We start from the raw sequence: 19,659 nt of genomic DNA on the forward strand, positions 1-19,659 counted from the left end.
CACATGATGAGGATATGACCAACTTAACTGAAAAAAGATAACAAGAGTTAATTTGAATTTGGTGGACCAAATCTACATAGCTTCAAATTGAGACATAAAACAAATTGGACTTAAACTGTACTTTTTGGTAGAACATAAAAACAAATTTTACCATTTACCCTTTGGTAAATAAATTTAAAACAATAATGCTTTGATAAATATATATATTTTTTTAAATACTATCCTTAGGTGTATTTGACGGTTTGACCTGTTCCAAAGAATTACGTACAGAAGTCAATGGTTTATAGATAAATTGTGCCGTTTTAGAAAAATTATAATTAAATAAAAAATAGAAAAGGTATATTTGACGGTTTGACCTGTTCCAAAGAATTACTACAGAAGTCGATGGGTTTATAGATAAATTGATAAAAATTGCAATACGTAACTTAATATGGCGTTGAGTAGCTCATTTTGATTGCTGGAAAGTGGAAACTTCCATTGGATTTTTTTTTTTTTTTCTCCATCAATCCGTCATGCTGTCATGCAGACTAACATGCTAACGATACATATTTTTTCAACAAAACAAACCACCACACATTCACACCTTTTTTTTTATAACTAAGGTACTTTATAAATAAAACACACTTATTTAGAAAAAAAAGATTTCAACAAATATATATTAATAATAATATCTCAGGACCGATTACACTGCATCATATGGTGGAAAAGTTAGGTCAGCAACTTCAAACAGAAACCAACTAAAATTAATAAATTCCAACCCATGATTTTTATATTTAAATTAATAAACACAATATGTAGACAACTTAACATCTAATATCAACAAGAATTATTTTGAGAAATTGAAAATTTATATTTAAAATTATTTTTATACATAAAAAATGTTTAGAGATTAAAACGTGTTTCGTGATCGATGCATACATATTCAATTATTCATATCCAATATCAATAAGTATCTTATTGACTTATTCATATCAAATATCATCTCAAGCCTTTTATATTTTTTAAATACCGTGTGAATTCAAAACTACGACTTTCCTTTTCATAGTGTGACATACTACGCGTCCCTACAACCATTCCCTATAAATACAAATCCTAACACAACCATTTTCAAAACACCAATAACTTTCAAAATCATTCAAGATTTCAAATACTCATCTCAGATATATCTTTACAAGAATTTCAAGGATAAAAAATGGCAGGTTTTAGGTTCAATCCAATGGTGATTATGGCTCTCATGCTTGCATCTGTGCAGTTTCACAGCACGGTGGCTCAGACTACCCATGTGGTCGGCGACGCCTTGGGCTGGAATATTCCTCCCAACGGACCTTCTGCTTACACCACCTGGGCATCAACTCAGACATTCAGAGTCGGCGATGTTCTTCTCTTTAACTTCACCACCGGATTCCATAACGTCGCTGAAGTGTCTCAGGCGGCGTATGCCCCATGCACCACCGCCAACCCCATCTCCATCGCCACCACTGGCCCCGCTAGAGTCACCTTGAACGCACCTGGCACTCACTATTACATCTGCACCGTTGGCACTCATTGCCAAATTGGTCAAAAGTTAACCATCAACGTTTCCGCAGCGTCAGCCACCCCCGCTCCAACACCAACACCGGCACCCGTCATACCCACACCGGTTTCTCCACCAACCGCTAGCCCAACCCCAACCCCTGCTCCCTCCACAACAACCCCACCACCAACCTCCTCCCCTGCCCCTTCTTCCGAGGATGCCAGCCCAGTATCACCACCCACCTTCAGCCAATCTCCCTCAGGTAGTAACGCCCCTTCTCCCACAGATACCACCATTCTACCACCACCGTCACCCAGTTCTGCTCCATCTTTCACCGCCGTGGTACCCTTCACTTTCTTGACGATTGCTTTAGCTTTCTTTTACTAGATCTAGTGATTGGTGGTTACCTGAGAATGTGATATTTACATAATTCATTTTTGTTTAAAATTCTTTTTTTATGTCAATGTACTTATTAAATTGAGATACATAATATTAATTTATGATATTTATATGATTATCTCTAACGCGAAAGTTCGACTTTTTTGTTTTTGAATTTAGAAATATGGTGTATTGTATTCAATTTACTACAAATACTATATGTATTGTAAATTTGTAATAATCAAGAAACCCGTTGGTGTTAATATAAAAACTTGATGTTAATTTATGATCTGGCTATAGCCTACAGAAGTGGCCAAGAGGCCACTTAACTGATTCAGCCATGGGATCTAACCAAACCGGTTAAAGAAGGCTCGTCCTACATCGAAAACACCCAACTTGGCTATACTAATTATCATATTTAAAATCAAGACCGGTTGCAACGGTCCGGTTCAGAAGGCCTGAGCCCAGGCATTCATGGGCCCAATTAACAATCTCTATTAAATTTCCATCTATTAAAAAAATATTATTTTGTTAATTGTTTATTCTTTTAACCCTAGGTAAAATAGGTCCGACCCGATACGGTTAACCATGTACGATTAAGGATTAGTTATGGTTTTTTTGGACCCAACCCAGTAAGATCCGACACCGGTTATTTTAGATCCAAGACAAGTTAAGGCTTGACGGTTATGGCTTTGTACTACTTTAGTTCAGATATGATTATCACTTGTAGCAACGGATAGTATCCCAAAGATAGTAAAATGTATTCCAAAGATAGTAAAAGGAATGAAATGAAACAACATCAAATATTCAATAAAATAAATATGAGATATCACATACATAAACTTTGAATAGGCAGTTAGCATACCATTAGTTGTAGTAAAATGAGATAAAGGGTGTATTTACGGGCAACAAGTGTCATTTGATCCAAGAAAATTTTCCTTTCATATAGAAACGCAGTTATGAATTAGATTAGTTGTGGGTGTTTGTTGAGAACATCCTTAAGCAACTCATAACAGTGTGCAAGATTAGTGGTAGTATAATGTTTGGCCAAAAAAATCAAAAAATTCTTTGTTTATGCTATAAAGTCTAAAGTTTATTTATTTATTTTGGACAACTTCTGGATTTGTGTGTGCCATCCGTACGCATAGGCATTATAATCTTCTATGTACTGTATCATTCCAATTTTAGCGGATGTCCTCGAAGGGACATAAAGCCCAAAATCTTGAGTAATCTCGGGTGTGCACGTGTTCCATATTTCTATAATGATTTCTCCATTCTTACAAAGCCAATCATATTCAAGATGATCGATCGAATACTTGTAGATCTTCTTTTTTTCCATGATTATGAGACGACCTATTGTTGTTGTAATAACACCGTATAATCTTTTTGATTGAAGGTGGCATTTTATTTTTCAAGCCCAAGCTACGTAGTTGAATAATTGAAGACAATAGATATATGATGTAACGTGACACTTGAAAATGAAAAATAGATTATGTGGATACTTAAATTCCGTTTTTAATGAAAAATAAATATGTTCATAATTATGGTATTTGTCATAAACCGTAACATCCCAAAATTATAAGGAAAAAATTTTATTTTTAATTCAACCAGAAACATTAATTATCATTTTTCTAATTATTCAAAAGTATTTCAGAATAAAAATAGTTATCAGAGTACAATCACAAAATCATGAAGTTGTGGAAACATGGGTGGATGCGTTGCCATCAAGTCGGGCCCTTCCATTTCGAACCGGAAGTACCTGAAACCATAACCATAAAACCGTAAGCACAAAGCTTAGTGAGTTCCCCAAAATACCACATACCATACATACAATGGACCTTGCCTGACAACCATCGGGCCCCTTCCGGAACAGATCTGTCAATAATATGCCACGAGCCCCGCCCAACGCACTCATTAGGCTCGTCCAGTATACATACAAACACATACAACACATGCAAAAGTCACACACAACTAGCATACAAATAGCAGTAATCCATGGGCCGACATTGGTGCTTTTAACCCGTCAAACACTAGGAGGAGGCTCACCTCAATCCGAGATAACCGAACACACACACTGTTGCAACCAAGATCCTCACACTGAACACAACCAAATCACCCCCGATCAATATGTAACACCTCAAATTTCAAACCAAAATTTTCATTTTTAAATTACCCAAAATATTGTTCATAAACCAAATCATCAGAAAATCATAAGTATAAAATACAAATCATCATCAAAAATATCAGAGTGCCACAAAATGCCCATTAACAAAATCTCCCAGTGAGTGTGTATAATCAGACATTCGCTTTCCCCTAATCCTCAGAAGTACCTGAAACACATATAATCAACAACTGTAAGCACGAAGCTTAGTGAGTTCCCCAAGATATCTCATACAACACAACACATAAACAACTATGGGTTATCAGCAACCCTGGAGACTACATGAAGTGTCAGTGGGAAAACAACACGCCCTATGGGCTATCAGCAACCCTGGAGACTACCCGAAGTCTCAGTCACTTATCCTAACTTCAGAGCTGACCATTATAGAATGTATTAACCCATAAAGTCACTAACTTTAAGCCTTTGCATGGCTAGATAGGTCTCAATACACAAAACTCTAACTTCTACAACACTGTAAGTCACTTAACTCATGCATGAAACAAGGGAAACGATCAAGCAACCATTTTTGTGAATATAAGCACTCTAATAAATCTAAAAGGACAACCAATATGCTCTGGAGTACCACATACTCACAAAGGTCCAAGATTTAGGACAAAAAGATCATAAAAGCATATCTAAGGAGATCTAGAAAGAACATCATCAAGGTATGAACTTTATACCTTCAACAGATGCACAAGATGGAGGAGTTTCAAGATCTACAAGCTTGCAAGCAACACCACCTTCTTCAAGGACCTTCTTCCTCAACAGGAATGCACAAAATCACCAAAAAGACTCCAAGATCCTCATTCTCATGGATAGGGTTCGATATTCAGGGTTTAGAGGGAAGAGAGGCTGATAAGAAATGTCTAAGGGAGGCATAAGGTGGATTAAATAAGGAGCAAACCCCTAAATTTAGGGTTTAGAGTCTGAGCTAGTACGTATTGCGTACCACATGTACGCACAACGTATTAGCATGAGATCTGTGTTCTAGGCCTCGATCGTGTACGTTGCTCGTACCTCACGTATGCCCAGCGTACGGGCTGAAGTGCAAGGCTATGACATAAAGGACCAAGTATGTAAACTTTAATTAAGCCAAAGACAAAATGGAAATACCTAAAAACCGGATGTTACACAATAATTAAGACATTTTCCCAAAATCCAATGTCCAAACCATATCCTATCCTACCAATGGGTAAAAGGGCATTTTACCCTTCCCATATCTGATCCAGCAAGCCGTGGCCCAAACCCTAAAAAGACCTGAGGCCCAAAAGGCCCAAAATCAACTTTCCAGGAGTAGTCCCCGCGTACCAGATTGGTACGCCTCACGTACTGCCTGGTGCTGCACTAGGTACAACCCGCCAAAACTTACAGACATGAAATCTTTGTATTACGCTGAGCGTACGCATACGTATGCCCAACGTACTCATCAGGGGGCCAAAAACTCTCATTAAGCACTTTAATGCTTAAGACCAAACGTCTAAACTCATATCTAACCTCTAGATAAGGTCTTAAAACATAAAGTTGGCAACTTTACTCCTTTGCATGTCTTAATGGGACCCAAAACCCGTTTTTGTCCATCAGTAACTATAATATGACCACCAACTTTTGCATGATTCATCAAAACCCATCAAGATGACATTTTTAGACACCAACAACTTCAGAAACGCAAAGATCTAACATTCTAAGTTCCTGGAGTAGCCCATACTCACAAGAATGACTCTAGGACCATATTATACCCAAACCAAGCCCTAGACTAGATCTAACACATAGAGTCATCAAGTTAGAAACTTTATACCTCTAGGAAATTGATGAAGATGATTAGAGCTTGGATCCTCAAGCTCCAATCCAAACAATGCTTCTTACAATATCTCTTATTCTCAAAAGTCCACAAAAAACCACACCAAGGCTTGAAATTCACACAAGAGAGGCTAGGGTTTCGAATTTAGGGTTAAGGTTGATGGAGGCTGAAGATAATAGGGTTTGCACATAAGTTAAGGCCTTTAAATAGGGTCCAAAACAATAAATTAGGGTTTTCACCTGACTGGAGTATGTCTTGCGTACTCCTGGTACACCCAGCGTACTCCAAGGCCATGTGTGATCCATTCAAGCTAGTACGCCCGATGTACACCCTGTACGCCCAACGTACTAGGCTTAGCCTAAAAACCTCCTTACGTCTGAAGGCCGTAACTTCTTCGTTCTAGGTCCGATTTCGACGATCCTTATATCCACGAAAAGGTGATGAGAAGCTCAACAATTATATCAACTCTTCTTCGCGTTAAAAATTTTCGAACTTAAATCCAAAATTCATAAAAGGCCTGAACTATCACTTTACAGTTATACCCTTAGGTTCCAAAGCACAAACCGAAATCTCGGATATCCTAATCTACATTATCCACATCCAAAAGGGTCTAAATCTCCCTTTTCCCTAAGGCCCAAAGCCTTATGATGACTGATCTTTGGGTTACAACCTCGAATTAGGAAACAATTCGAAACAGGGTGTTACAACTCTCCCCCAATTAAATCAGATTTCGTCCTCGAAATCACTCCTTACCATCCTTCTGACAACAAGACGCTCCGACCAAATCCTCTTGAATCCTCGATTTGCTGAAAAGGTTGACTCACACTCCTAACGACCCTTCAATGCTACCATCGAACCCCGACTTTAACTGAACTCATACACCCTAACGGTGAGCAAATTATTGATCCATTAATTGACAAATCAACACCTCACTGCTATAATTCCGAAACCCCCAAAACTTTGCCTGACCTCCACACAGGTAGGTCTATCCCGAAACGTAATCACTAGGACCTCTTACTGCAACCTGAATAAAAAACGTCCCTTGATCCTGAACTATCCAACTGATACCTTTGGCAGACAGATTCCTTACCCATAAATTGCTGATGAAAAGATCTCTTATATATACAAATACAACTCCCAACTCGAGTCTTGTCCATTCTCAAATCCGGTACATAATTCACATCCCGAAATCCAAAGATTTACACTTGCATTTTATCTGAAATCTTCTGATTCCACGACGACCTTCCACTAAACTGAGATATAAAATCCCCAATCCATCGCTGAGACTGACAGTCTCACCCTTGGTCCAACCACCAGGCTCCCACTGAGAGTCTAAGTGGGAAAGGCTACCCTAGCCTATACATCACAAGAATACCAATCACTGACCACAGAGTCGTCCCACTCTAAACGTAATCCAATACCTTGCTCCAACAAATCTCCACCGGGTCTCACCTATACTATCATAACCATACGATCCTCGCCTATGGGTCTCACCCAGACTGCATAATCGAACGGGCCTCGCCCACGGGTGTCACCCAATTGAGTGATGCACAGGCCCAACATTGCCTTAGATCCAATGATTCTCGTACCAAAAACGAGAAATCCTATGACAATATTGTCCGCCTTGCCTTAGGCACGTTTTGATCCTCTTTCAAACCAACAACCACCCCAACAATGACCTACCTCAATCTATTGAATGCTTCGACTGCATCGCAGACTTACAACACTTCCCTAACATCCCATCATCCTTGCATATGTTACGGTTACCCCGTAGTTTTACAACACTCCTACAACTGCCTATTAACCCTGTGAATGCTACGACTTCCTCATAGTCTTACAACACTTCTATATTAGCCATGAGCCCTACTCATGGTCCTGCTCTCCGTCTACCATACCAACCCATGTTCAAACATGAGTTGCACCATAATGCCCATATCCCAATCAAGTATTCAGGTCATAATTCGAACCCCAATGCCTTCATCAGACAAGAATAGGCAGAGAGGTCCTAACAAAATCCTCACACTGAATCCATTGACGTATCTTCTATGCACTACTACGAATGCACCGATCTGATGTTGAAAGTTTCTGAACTCCCAACCTTGCGCAACCTCTATCCAGACTGCCACTTGAACTGGCTTCCTTCTTGACTAGGTTGTGGAACTCTCATTGGTTCCGCACCTGATTTCATCCTTGGAAATCCAAAAAATGCTCCCCCACTTGGATTGAACTACACATTGTTAAATTCCCTGGAAGCAACGAATAACGAATCCCCTTGCCGGAACTGACAGATCATCAACCCAACATCCCACTTATCGACGGATCTTGCATTCTAACCATATTCAACCGATATGATTTAAAAATTTCTTGGAAACTTCCAATGTCTGAACAAGCTCACGCGAGCGCCATCATCATCCTCTTGCTATCGTTCCTTCCCTAGCAATGGTAGCGATCAGACCCGAAAGTCCCTCCATAAACGATTGTCATCCCCACTGAGACGCAACACTTTTGAACTCTGACTTTATTGTTGAACTAATCATATTAATCGTTCCACTGATCTTCCAAGAGATACCACTGAATTGTTTCCACCAATGGCCTATAACAACTTCCTGACCATCTGAATCCATCTCAACAAGACGTATCCCAATCATAACTCTAGGCATGCAAAAATGGCATATAACAATCCTCGATAATATAAACCAGAAAATTACATAGAACTAAACCAAAGATAATGATTACACATACCACCACATGATTCCAAAGAACATATATACGGATAATAACGCATGAAGAAAACAAAAGATAACATACCCACGATAGCATCTGATGAAACTCTGGCCTCCCCCGACTGACACGAAAATGCTCGGCTCCTCGCTGCTGGGTCTCTTTCCCTACCCTCACGACCGTTGGTGATCCTCAAAGTAACCAGAGCAGGTGCACTCACTGCTCCACCCCTCAACATCGAACAGTCGACCTTCTTATAGCCCACCTGGTTGCAGTGAAAACACATCGGAACCGACCCACGGGGGCAATCCCTACTAAAGTGACTCATCTGACCATAACTGAAACATCCCCGAGCTATCTCTAGACATCCCCCTTCATGGATCCTCCCACACTTGGCATACTGCCCCGACCCTGATGGCCTCCAAAATATGAATCTTGAGTCTTTGGCCTCTTCGTCTGACCACTGCGATCTGAATCTACTCCGGCTTCCTCTTCCCGAGGTGATCCAAATCTATCTCCCGCTCTCGGGCTCTAGCAATCATATTATTTAGGTTCTCGCACCCTGACAAACTCAAAAACTCCCTGATACCTTACCTTCTTCATCTCCTCGTCCACTGCATACTGCGAAACTAGCAAAGCCCTTTCTCGGAACTTGGCAATGATCTCTGCCACAGTTTCAGTCTTTTGGAGAAGGTCCTGAAACTCCCTCACCAACTGCTACACCTCAATAGCTGGTGCAAAATCTACCGTAAACCGGGTCACAAACTTATCCCAAGTCATCGTCTCCAGGGCTTCGCCTCCCAAAGCAAATTTTGCCTCCTCCTACCAATCTCGAGCTATGTCTTTCAGAAGACAGGAAGCAAATCTGACCTTCGGCCCCTCGGGGCAGAAACTCGTCCGGAAAGCGTTCACCATATTCGCCAACCATATCCTGCTGTCCTTCTCCCCAAAGAACTTGGGAGCTCCACAAGCATGAAACTCACAGAAGGAAAGAGTGCGAGCTCCAACAATAGCCATAATCTCAGTGCAGAACGTGCCCAGACGCTCATCCAGAATCTCCATAATCCCCTCCTTGACCGTTCTGAAGATCACAAGAGTCTGCTCCAAAATACCGCGTGTAATCTCCGACGAGATGAACTCCTGCATCCGCTCATCAATCGACTCAGTACTGCACCTGAGCTTGAATCGGAACCTGAACCTTCTCCACGTGTGCTCATCACCATTCTAGCAAAAAATCATACAAATAATCAGAACATACCCAAGAATCCTCATGTCAGTGTTTCCGTTCAACAATGCCATTCTATTGCAAAATGGGAGGACAACACACACGATGAGAAATACCTATACGTTGAAAATATGTGTGAAGTTTATGGTAATTACCTCCCCAATCAGATTGGATAGTGCGAATTTTGGCATTCGAAAGGCGTTCAACATGATTTTGAAAATTGTAAAAGATTTTTTCAACATCTAATTTGTGTTCAATAAGATAGATCCAAGTGTAACGACTATAATCATCCAAAAAACTAACATATTATTTAAAACCACCACTAGACACTTGAGCAGGTCCCCACACATCTGTGTGAACAAGCTCAAGGGGATAAAAAGTAACAGGAAGTGACTTATTGTAAGGCAATTGATGACTTTTAGCATGATGACAAGCTTCATACACTGGAAAACATATTATCAAACGAACACCATAATTTATTTGACTTTAAGATAGACTTGACTACTGATGATGTTGGATTACCAAGACGTTGATGCCATTGAGATGAAGATGCTCTAACACTTGATGAAGCATGATGAGGAACACGGGAGGAATAACGACTGACCGACACCGGGTAAAGACCTTATTTTCTTTCACTGAATAGAAGGTTTTCTTCGTGCCCTTGCCCTTAACAAAGAAATCATCATTCTAAATTGTGATGAATACATTATTGTCAGAAACGAGTTTATAAGCAGATAGAAGATGTTTGTTAATGCTACGAACATAAAGAATATTTTTAAGATTAAGAGGTTTTCCTAAACAAGAAATTTTAGAACGACCAATATGAGAAATTTGCAAACCTGCTCCGTTAGCCACTTGGACCTGATCTTTGCCATGCTATCTCTCTTGGACAAAGGATGATCAAGATCACTAGTAAGGTAATCTGTTGCGCCAGTGTCAATGTACCAATTATGGTCATTGAAGTAGTTTCCTATAGTGACACTATTTCCTCCACAATATTCCTCAGCCTAGTAAGCATGGTTAAACCTATTTCGGTAGTTTAATGCAGTGTGACCTGGAATGCCACACACTTGACATCCAGGGCCGCCATTGCCTTTTCTACAACCGCAACTACAACCTCCACCTCGATAGTTTATGCGCTGATTATTATGAGAGGTATTGTTGTTGTAGTTTCGACATGGAGGGCCTGATTCTTGACGGGTCACATTGTTAGCGGAGGAAGTGAATTCCTTTGTGTTGTTCATTGCACTCGCTTGTGCTTCATGAGCAATCAAGTAAACTAGATTTCAGGTAGAGTCACAACATGTTGATTACTTGGACCTATGATGGTGGTAAAGAGGTCACCATGACCTGGTCCCAAACCGGCTAGGATGTAGCAAGTTACATCTCCGTCTTTCATAGGATGACCTATGTTTGCCATATTGTCAGCAAGACTTGTCATCTTGTGGTAGCACTCAGATGCAGTCATGCCTCCCTTCTTTGTAGTGGAGAGATGTGCACGTATCTGAATAGAATTACCTCGGTGTTGAGCCGAAAACATTGTGTGGATAGAAGTCCATAGCTCACTGGATGTACTTGTGTATCTCGTGAGTTGAGCGAGAACCTCTTCTGTCATAGATGGCAGGAGGCCACCAATGATTGCGAACGACCCACTTGGAATGTTGAGGGTTATCGACTTCTCTAGCTTCTACACCTGCTCTGATGGTTGTCTTGGCAACAGGGGCGACATGGTATTGTCGAGATATCCTAAAAAGTTGGACACCTCGCAAGATGGGAACAACTTGAGCTTTCCACAATAGAAAATTGGTTCAAGTTAATTTGCAAGAGATGGCGGTAGCAATCTTTGCGGAGTTGATAGTAAAAGACATGATGATGACGAATATGAAATAAGATCATATAGTCATGGATGGTGTTGATAAATCAGAACCCTAGGATGGCTCTAATACCAAGTCAAAAGATATATTTTCCGTGAACATTCTCATAGGGTTTTCATTCAGTATATATAGATTCAATACATAGATAAACATTAGATCCTAAATGTCGGGATCTTATCTCTATATAACAATACACTTATCTCTAATCTCTATATTCTCTGTTTACAAACCTAATTCAAAGAAATTTCATGAATCCCTCTGTGGATAATTTTAAGAGATGAGATAGCTTTCTTTCTGGTGTGAATGTAGCCCAATGAGTGATTTTAAGAGCTATGACGCTTTTCAAAGTGTGATTTAATGTAGTTAACTCTAAAATTTTTGCGTATAGCTGGTGACTAAAATTATATTTAATAAATTTTGTTTTGTTCCTGTATATTTTGTTCTACACACACTTTCCCAACCATATGATATATGCGTTATCAATACAAATTTAATAGATGTTTTAAAACGACAAGCATGATGCTATATGTTTTCAACATGAAGTAGGTCGGCTAACATTTGTCATTATTTTTTAAAAATTTGACTGAGAACTAATGCTGGTAATATTATTATAAAATAATAATAATAGGGATATCAATAATAATAATAATAATAATAATAATAATAATAATAATAATAATAATAATAATAGTTTATCTTATATAATAAAAGTATTAAAATTAAAATTAAACAATACATAGATGTAAACCTGTATCATTTTTTATTTAATTTAATTTTTTTAGCTTATTTATTTGACGGTTTCACATGTTCGAACTTCCAAAGAATTATGTGAGTGAAGACAGAAGTCAATGTGTTTATAGATAAATTGATAAAAATTGCAATACGTAACTTAATATGGCGTTGATGAGTCAAACCTAGCTCATTTTGATTGCTGGAAAGTCGAAAATTCCGTTGTATTCCATCTTTTTTTTTTTTTTTTGCTCCATCAATTTTTAAGAACACGTCTATATTTCTAAGAAATAATAATATTTTCTTATTTGAAAAATAACATTTAATCCGTCATGCTGTAATGCAGTCAAACAAATATATTATACTTTACAAATAAAACACACTTATTTAGAAAAAAAAAAAAAATTGCTACAAATATATTATATCGGGACCGATTATACTGCATCATAGGGTGAAAAAGTTAGAGCTACTTCAAACAGAAAACAACCAAAATTAATAAATTCCAGCCCATGATTTTGATATTTTAAATTAATAAACAAAATATATAGACAACTCAGCATCTAATATCAACAAAATTTATTTTGAGAAAATTGAAATTTATATTTAAAATTATTTTTATACATAAAAAATGTTTAGAGATTAAAACGTGTTCTGGTGATCGATGCACACATATTCATATCACAATATCAATATATATGTATCTTATGGACTTATTCATACCAAATATCTTCTCAATTCTATTATATTTTTTAAATACCGTGTGATTCAAAACTGTGACTTTCCTTTTCATAGTAGTCACATACTACGTATCCCTACAACCATTCACTATAAATACAAATCCTAACACAGCTATTTCTCAAAATACCAATAACCTTCAGACTCCTTCTAGATTTCAAATAATCATCTGAAAGTACTTTCTTTCACAAGAATTTGAAGGACTAAAAATGGCAGGTTTAAAGTTCAATTTGGCGGTGATGATGGCGCTCATGCTTGCATCGGTGCAGTTTCATGACACGACGGCTCAGACAACCCATGTGGTTGGCGACGCCTTGGGCTGGAATATTCCTCCCAACGGACCTTCTGCTTACACTACCTGGGCGTCAACTCAGACCTTCAGTGTCGGCGATGTTCTTCTCTTTAACTTCACCACCGGATTCCATAACGTCGCTGAAGTGTCTCAGGTAGCCTACGGCCCATGCACCACCACCAACCCCATCTCCATCGCCACCACCGGCCCCGCTAGAGTCACCTTGAATGCACCTGGTACACACTATTACGTCTGCACCGTTGGCACTCATTGCCAAATTGGTCAGAAGCTAACCATCAACGTTTCCGACGCGTCTGCCACCCCTGCTCCAACACCAACGCCGGCAAACGTCATTCCCACACCGGCTTCTCCACCAACCGCCACCCCTGCTCCCTCCACTACAACCCCACCACCAACCTCCTCCCCTGCCCCTTCTTCCGACGAAGCCAGCCCAATATCACCACCCACCTCCGGCCAATCTCCCACCGATAGCACCACTATACCACCACCATCACCTAGTTTTGCTCCATCTTTCACCGCCGTGGTACCCTTCACTTTCTTGGCGATCGCTTTAGCTTTCTTTTACTAGATTAGTGATTGGTGGTTACGTGAGAATTTGAGATTACACAATTCTTTTTTGTTTAAAATTCTTTTTTTTCTATGTCAATGTACTTATTAAATTGAGATTCATAATATTGCTTTATGCTATTTATATATGTGACTACATCACAATTCACAAGAGAACGAATATCACTATATGAAAATTATGTTATTGAATTTATAAATATGGTGTATATATTATTCAATTTATTATGAAGACAACATCTATATTGAATCATCAAGAAAACCATTTAATATAAAAAACAGACGTTGATTTATGATATTGGCAATAGCCTATCGACATTGGCAAGAGGCGACTTAACTGATTCAGCCCCGTGTCTGGCCTAAACTACTTAAAGAAAGGCTCGGTTAAAGAAATCAAGGTCAGTTACAACGATCAAGTTAGAAAGGCCCATTCATGGGCTCTATTAATAATCTCAATAAAAATATTATTTTGTTCATTGTTATTTTTTAACCGTCGTTAAAATAGGTCTGACCCAATTCGATTAAGGATCAGGTATGACTTTTTTAGACCAAACCTGGTAAGCCCAACATCGGTTGTTTAAATGTTTTAGATCCCAGACCAATTAAAGGTACAATGGGAGATGAACGAGGGTTTAATAGAATAAAATTGAATATAATATTGAAGAGAAAGAGGGTAAAGTTCAATAAAGATTGAATCGCATCATAGAAGTTCTTGGTGTAAAATATTAGTTTTTTTTATAAATTGAATACAAAAGATATGTTCTCTCTCCTACATGAGACTTCATTCAACTTATTTTCATTCAACCTCCATTATGGATAGCCTAATATTGTACTACTTTAGTTGGATACTTGGATATGATCATCATTTGTAGCAACGGATAGTATCCCAATGATGTTAAAAGGAATCAAATGAAACATCAATTATTCATTTTAAAAAATTATAAGATATGATATACATACACTTTAAATAAAGGAAAATAACACATATAGCCTACGAACTTTTTAGGGTTTACCCTTTTAGTCACTAATTTTTTTTATGGCTTTATGAGGGAACTAAGTTGTGGATAACCTATTCTTTTAGACTATTTACTTGGTTTAGTTTAGCTGGTTTGGATAAGAGATAGATCAAACTTGGGCCCACTGATCTCTCTCTCTCTCTCTCTCTCTCTCTCTCTCTCTCTCTCTCTCTCTCTCGCAAAACTTTTGAGCTATGATCATCGGTTACTTTGACTAGTATTTTGTTTGATCATCATCTTATGAACCCAAATAACTCAATTTTCAGTTCGATTCATGTGCTTTTTTCCAAAAGTTTGTAATCAGATTGTACAGCGTAACCCTTTGAGCATTTCTCACAAACCCACTGCTTATTATTGATGTGTTTCCTCCGAAAGTGCTTTTTGATCCCGACGAGATCTCCAAGCGTGTGGCAAGGGTCATGGTGTAACAACTGGGTTCAGGGCACACGAAAAACCTTTTCTTCACCTCCAGTGAATCCCTTTTCAACAACTTCCATGGCACCTTGTGACGCATCTGGTGCATCTGAAGATTCTGATATCACTGTAGCAGCAGCGGTGTGTTTGGTTGGTGTTTGTTTGACAAAACAGATGGACGAGGGTGGTTGGAGTGGTGTTTTGCGTCGGCAGTGGGTGGCAGCCTCCACTGCTGGGTCTTCTTGCTTCGGTCAATAGAAAAGAGGGAAGGAACAGAGGCGATGGTTGGTTGTCGGAATTCCTTAGCAGCAGCTCGGTGGTGGCTGTGGGTGGTCCTTGGTGGCTGCTAGTCACGGTCCAAGGGGAAGGGTGGAGGTTGGCGATCGATTGTTGAAACAGGAAAGGGAAGGAGGGACTTGGTGGTGCTTGTTGGAGAGGTTTGTCTTTAGATCCAAATTAAAGTATATGAGAGAGAGAGAGAGAGAGATAGATAGAGAGAGAGTTGTGGGCCCCTCTTATTATTTTTAATTATTAAAATGTAAAATATGTGAGCTGTCATACGGGTAATCGGGTTACCCCTTCGTTTTCTCAAAAAGGACGTTTTAGACCCGACACAACCAACTTCGTTCCCTTAAAAGACACAAAAATAACATTAGGGACTGAATGAGTCAACCTTAAAAAGTTTGTTGGTTATATGTGTCATTTTCCCCTTTAAATAATACCATCATTGTAGTAAAATGAGATAAGGGGGCAGTATATTTGTGCTGCTAGTGTCATTTGATCCCCGTAAATTTATCTTTCAGATACAAACGAAACATGCATAGGTTTAGTTGTTGGTGTTTGTTTCGAATAGTCTGAAGCAACTCATACTGGTGTGCAACATTAGTGGTGGTATAATGTTTGGCCAAAATATGAAAATTTTATTTGTCTATGGCATTTTTTTAATTTAGACAATTTCTCCATTTGTGTGTGTAATTCGCGCACAGAACCCTTGCTAATATTCTCTATCTTGTTTTCAATTTATTGAATGTCCCCAAAAGGGACATAAAGTCCAAGCTGTTGAGTAATATTAGGTGTGCACGAGTTGCATATTACTATAAGGAGTTGCATATCACTATAATGATTTCTTCTTTCTTACAAAGCCAATCACACATTCAAGAAGGTTGAATATTTCTTGACCTTAATTCTTTCCGTAGTTTTCCGTAGTTACGAGACAACAAAATGTTCTCGTAACAACACATGAACACACCATAAATTTTTTGATTGACAGTTGGCTTATCATTTTTCAAGCCCAAGCTACATTGTTGAATCAATTAAAGGCAATGCATATAGGATGTAAAGTGACACTTGATGCCGACATTACGAGAGCAATAAGGCAATATGTTCACAACCGTAAAGAAAAGACAAAAATAGATAGTGTCAGTATTTAAATTACGTTTTCAATGAAAAATAAATATGTTTACAATTATGGTATTTGTGTGACATGAAACAAAGTACTAAACAAAATCAAGTAATCCAAAAGTGCATATTCACATACCTCATAACTAGTTATGAACAAAATAATAAAGGGTATATAAAATCACATCACAATCTAATTTGACTATGGTCGTTTTTTAGGATTAATGGTGAACATGATGATGGATTCAACAAGAAACCAATAATGTAGGAAGGGGAGGGAGGGACTCATAAAAATAATAATAAGATGATAGAGTAAAAATGTACAATACTAGCAAACTAATCATTTTAAAAATATTTAATGAAACAAAAATAACGGGTGTGGGGACTAATAAAAAAATAACATGTAACATCAAGTTTCAGGATATTTCTAATTTTTGGATAGCGGACTGTAAATTGATCGAGCAAAGGTCTTGGAATTCTAGGGAATAAAGTTTAGACCTTATTAGATGTTGATAATGTTGGTTAAGTGAGTTAAGCCCTGAAAGTGTGAATTGGAGCCGAGGGGTAAAATGGGAAAAAGTGATATTTCGGACTCTTTGCATGATTTAATGAATTTAGTTCGGTATGTTTTAAGTCAAAAACAATTAGATAGGATTGTGGGGGTTCTTAATACCTTTGCGTGCATATAAAGATCATTAAAAACAAATTCGGAACGAAGTTATGGTTGTTTAAAGTTGGAATGAAATGGGTAAAAGCCCTTAACCACGTCATGGTGAACTGTGCGGCCCAAGCCCATAAAATTAGGGTTTGCTTCGTAATTAAAGACATTTTTTCCATGTTTTAGGTTATTTTTCAGCCTCCAACTCATCAAGACTCCTTGGAAGCAAACCTTAGCCACCCTTTTCATAGTTTGAGCTCCTCCTCTCTCTTTGAATATGTTTTGGTGCATATTTTAGGTGTTTTGGTGAAGAAAGCAAGAAAGGTTGTGCGTAGAAGCTAGAATATTATGGATCTCTACCATCTCTACTCTTCTGGACCCTTGTAAGTTCTAAAGATCATTGCTTTATTGTGTTTCATCTTTGGATCTAATAGTATTTTGAGTTTTAGTGCTTTATATGATTGTTTTGGCCCTTTTGATGGATGTGCGTTGGAGTTTAGACAAATTCATGGTTAAAGGTCAAACCTGTAAGTATTGTAGACCCATTATGGTGCTAAGATTTGGACTTCATCTTCATTATGTCACACATGGTCTTGGTGATATTTTTGGTCCATTTGAGAGTTAGGTTTAGAGTTTGGGTGAGTTTGAACAATGGGTGTGGATAAAGTTGGAAACCTTATCCATTAAGATCCTTAAAAGAATTAGATCTGAACTTTTAAACTCTAGAGGTTAAGGGTTAAGTTTTTAATCCATTAAGTTGTCTTGGACGCTCACCACGACGCGGCGAGTTGGTGGTTGTAGCGTGGTGGCGGGGTTTGGCAGCGTCTATTTTGTTTTTTGGTTACCACAACGTGACTATGTGATTGGCCACGACGTAGCGGGTCAACCGTTGACTTTAACCGTTGATGTTTTGGCCAGTTTGACTTTCGGTCATACTTTGGTAGGATTGAGTATTTGACTAAGGACTAGTCTTAGTTTGGCATTACGAAGCTCGATTTAGCTGTTATGTTAATGAGGTTGATGTTGAGCTTCTGTTGAGGTGAATCTTCTCAATATACAATGTAGGAAACTTGGTGTCATGATATGCTAGATTGTCTTTGTGAGAATTATATGAAAGACCATGGGGAACCATGACAATTGCATCAAAGACCATGGAGACCATGGCAACTGTATGAAAGAGAATGGGGGACCATGACAATTACATGGAAGATTATGGGGGGACCATAACAGGAAAGACTGTAGGGGGACAGTAGCAACGAAAGTGATTGACTATGTGTGGACCATAACATTCACATGGGTTGAAATATACACTTAGTGTGGGGCCCACTATTATGTAAGGTATCTAGTATATTGGGGAGCTCACTAAGCTTTGTGCTTACGATTTTAAGTTGAAATGTTGTAGGTCTTTTTGGCAGTACGTGAAGAGAACGACATGATTGCATCGCATTTGTTATTATGTTTTCAAGATGTTATGCATCCTAATATTAATGCTCTGATTTATGTTTTCGAAACAATTGAATATTTACTTTTATGAATGAATGTCATGGTTTCCTTTGATTTTAAAATGAAAATTTTATGTCCCATACTTTCATAATAGAATTTTTAAATTTTAAAATGGAATAAAAAACCATTTTATTAAAGTTACATTCATGTCAAATAAATTGTTCATAAATCATAATTGAAAACTAGAGTTATAAGGAAGACAATGTGGAATCTCAAATAATAAAACTATTGATGCGTGTGTACAGTCTCACCTTCGCAATCCGATAAGTACCTGAAAAATATTTAATCCACGACTGTAAGCATGAAGCTTAGTGAGTTTCCCAAAATATCAAATACAACACAACATAAATAAACAGCTATGGGTTATCAGCAACCCTGAGAACTATCAACAGTTCAAATGGGCTAACAGCACGCCTAGTGGGCTAACAGCACACCCTGTCGGTTATCAGCAACCATGGGGACTATCATCAGTCCCTAATGGGCTAACAACATGCCCTAAAGCTACCCGCAACTCAGTAACACATAAAAACAATCAGCAAATAAGACCCAGCTAGTCAGCATGCACACACATTATGGCATAAGTAATACAGTGAAAAGACTCACTTTGTAGATAGCAGAAAAACACAACAACTCTCACACAGTGCAGACCAGTACTACGA

General features: G+C 38.4%; 2 protein-coding genes and 2 non-coding genes across 4 annotated transcripts; 2 read left to right on the forward strand and 2 right to left on the reverse strand.

The window, feature by feature from the left end:
- The first annotated feature begins 1,124 nt into the window (after positions 1-1,124).
- LOC145113135 (blue copper protein-like) lies at positions 1,125-2,030 on the forward strand. Its single transcript, XM_079049258.1, has one exon. It carries the CDS (start codon positions 1,193-1,195, stop codon positions 1,898-1,900), a length of 708 nt encoding a protein of 235 aa, XP_078905384.1. The 5' UTR covers positions 1,125-1,192; the 3' UTR covers positions 1,901-2,030.
- Positions 2,031-2,991: 961 nt separating this feature from the next.
- Positions 2,992-3,098, reverse strand: LOC145118260 (U6 spliceosomal RNA). The gene has a single exon (XR_013713219.1). It is a non-coding gene; the product is annotated as a U6 spliceosomal RNA (small nuclear RNA).
- Positions 3,099-13,139: 10,041 nt separating this feature from the next.
- LOC145115919 (chemocyanin-like) lies at positions 13,140-14,138 on the forward strand. Its single transcript, XM_079052274.1, has one exon. The coding sequence runs from the start codon at positions 13,344-13,346 to the stop codon at positions 14,013-14,015; it is 672 nt and encodes a 223-aa protein (XP_078908400.1). The 5' UTR covers positions 13,140-13,343; the 3' UTR covers positions 14,016-14,138.
- A 2,243-nt stretch (positions 14,139-16,381) lies between these two features.
- On the reverse strand, positions 16,382-16,485 carry LOC145118259 (U6 spliceosomal RNA). The gene has a single exon (XR_013713218.1). It is a non-coding gene; the product is annotated as a U6 spliceosomal RNA (small nuclear RNA).
- Positions 16,486-19,659: the final 3,174 nt, after the last annotated feature.

Source organism: Lactuca virosa, chromosome 5 (assembly GCF_052849685.1).
Source record: "Lactuca virosa cultivar CGN04683 chromosome 5, Lactuca_virosa_CGN04683_v6, whole genome shotgun sequence".
Classification (NCBI taxonomy): Eukaryota; Viridiplantae; Streptophyta; class Magnoliopsida; order Asterales; family Asteraceae; genus Lactuca; species Lactuca virosa.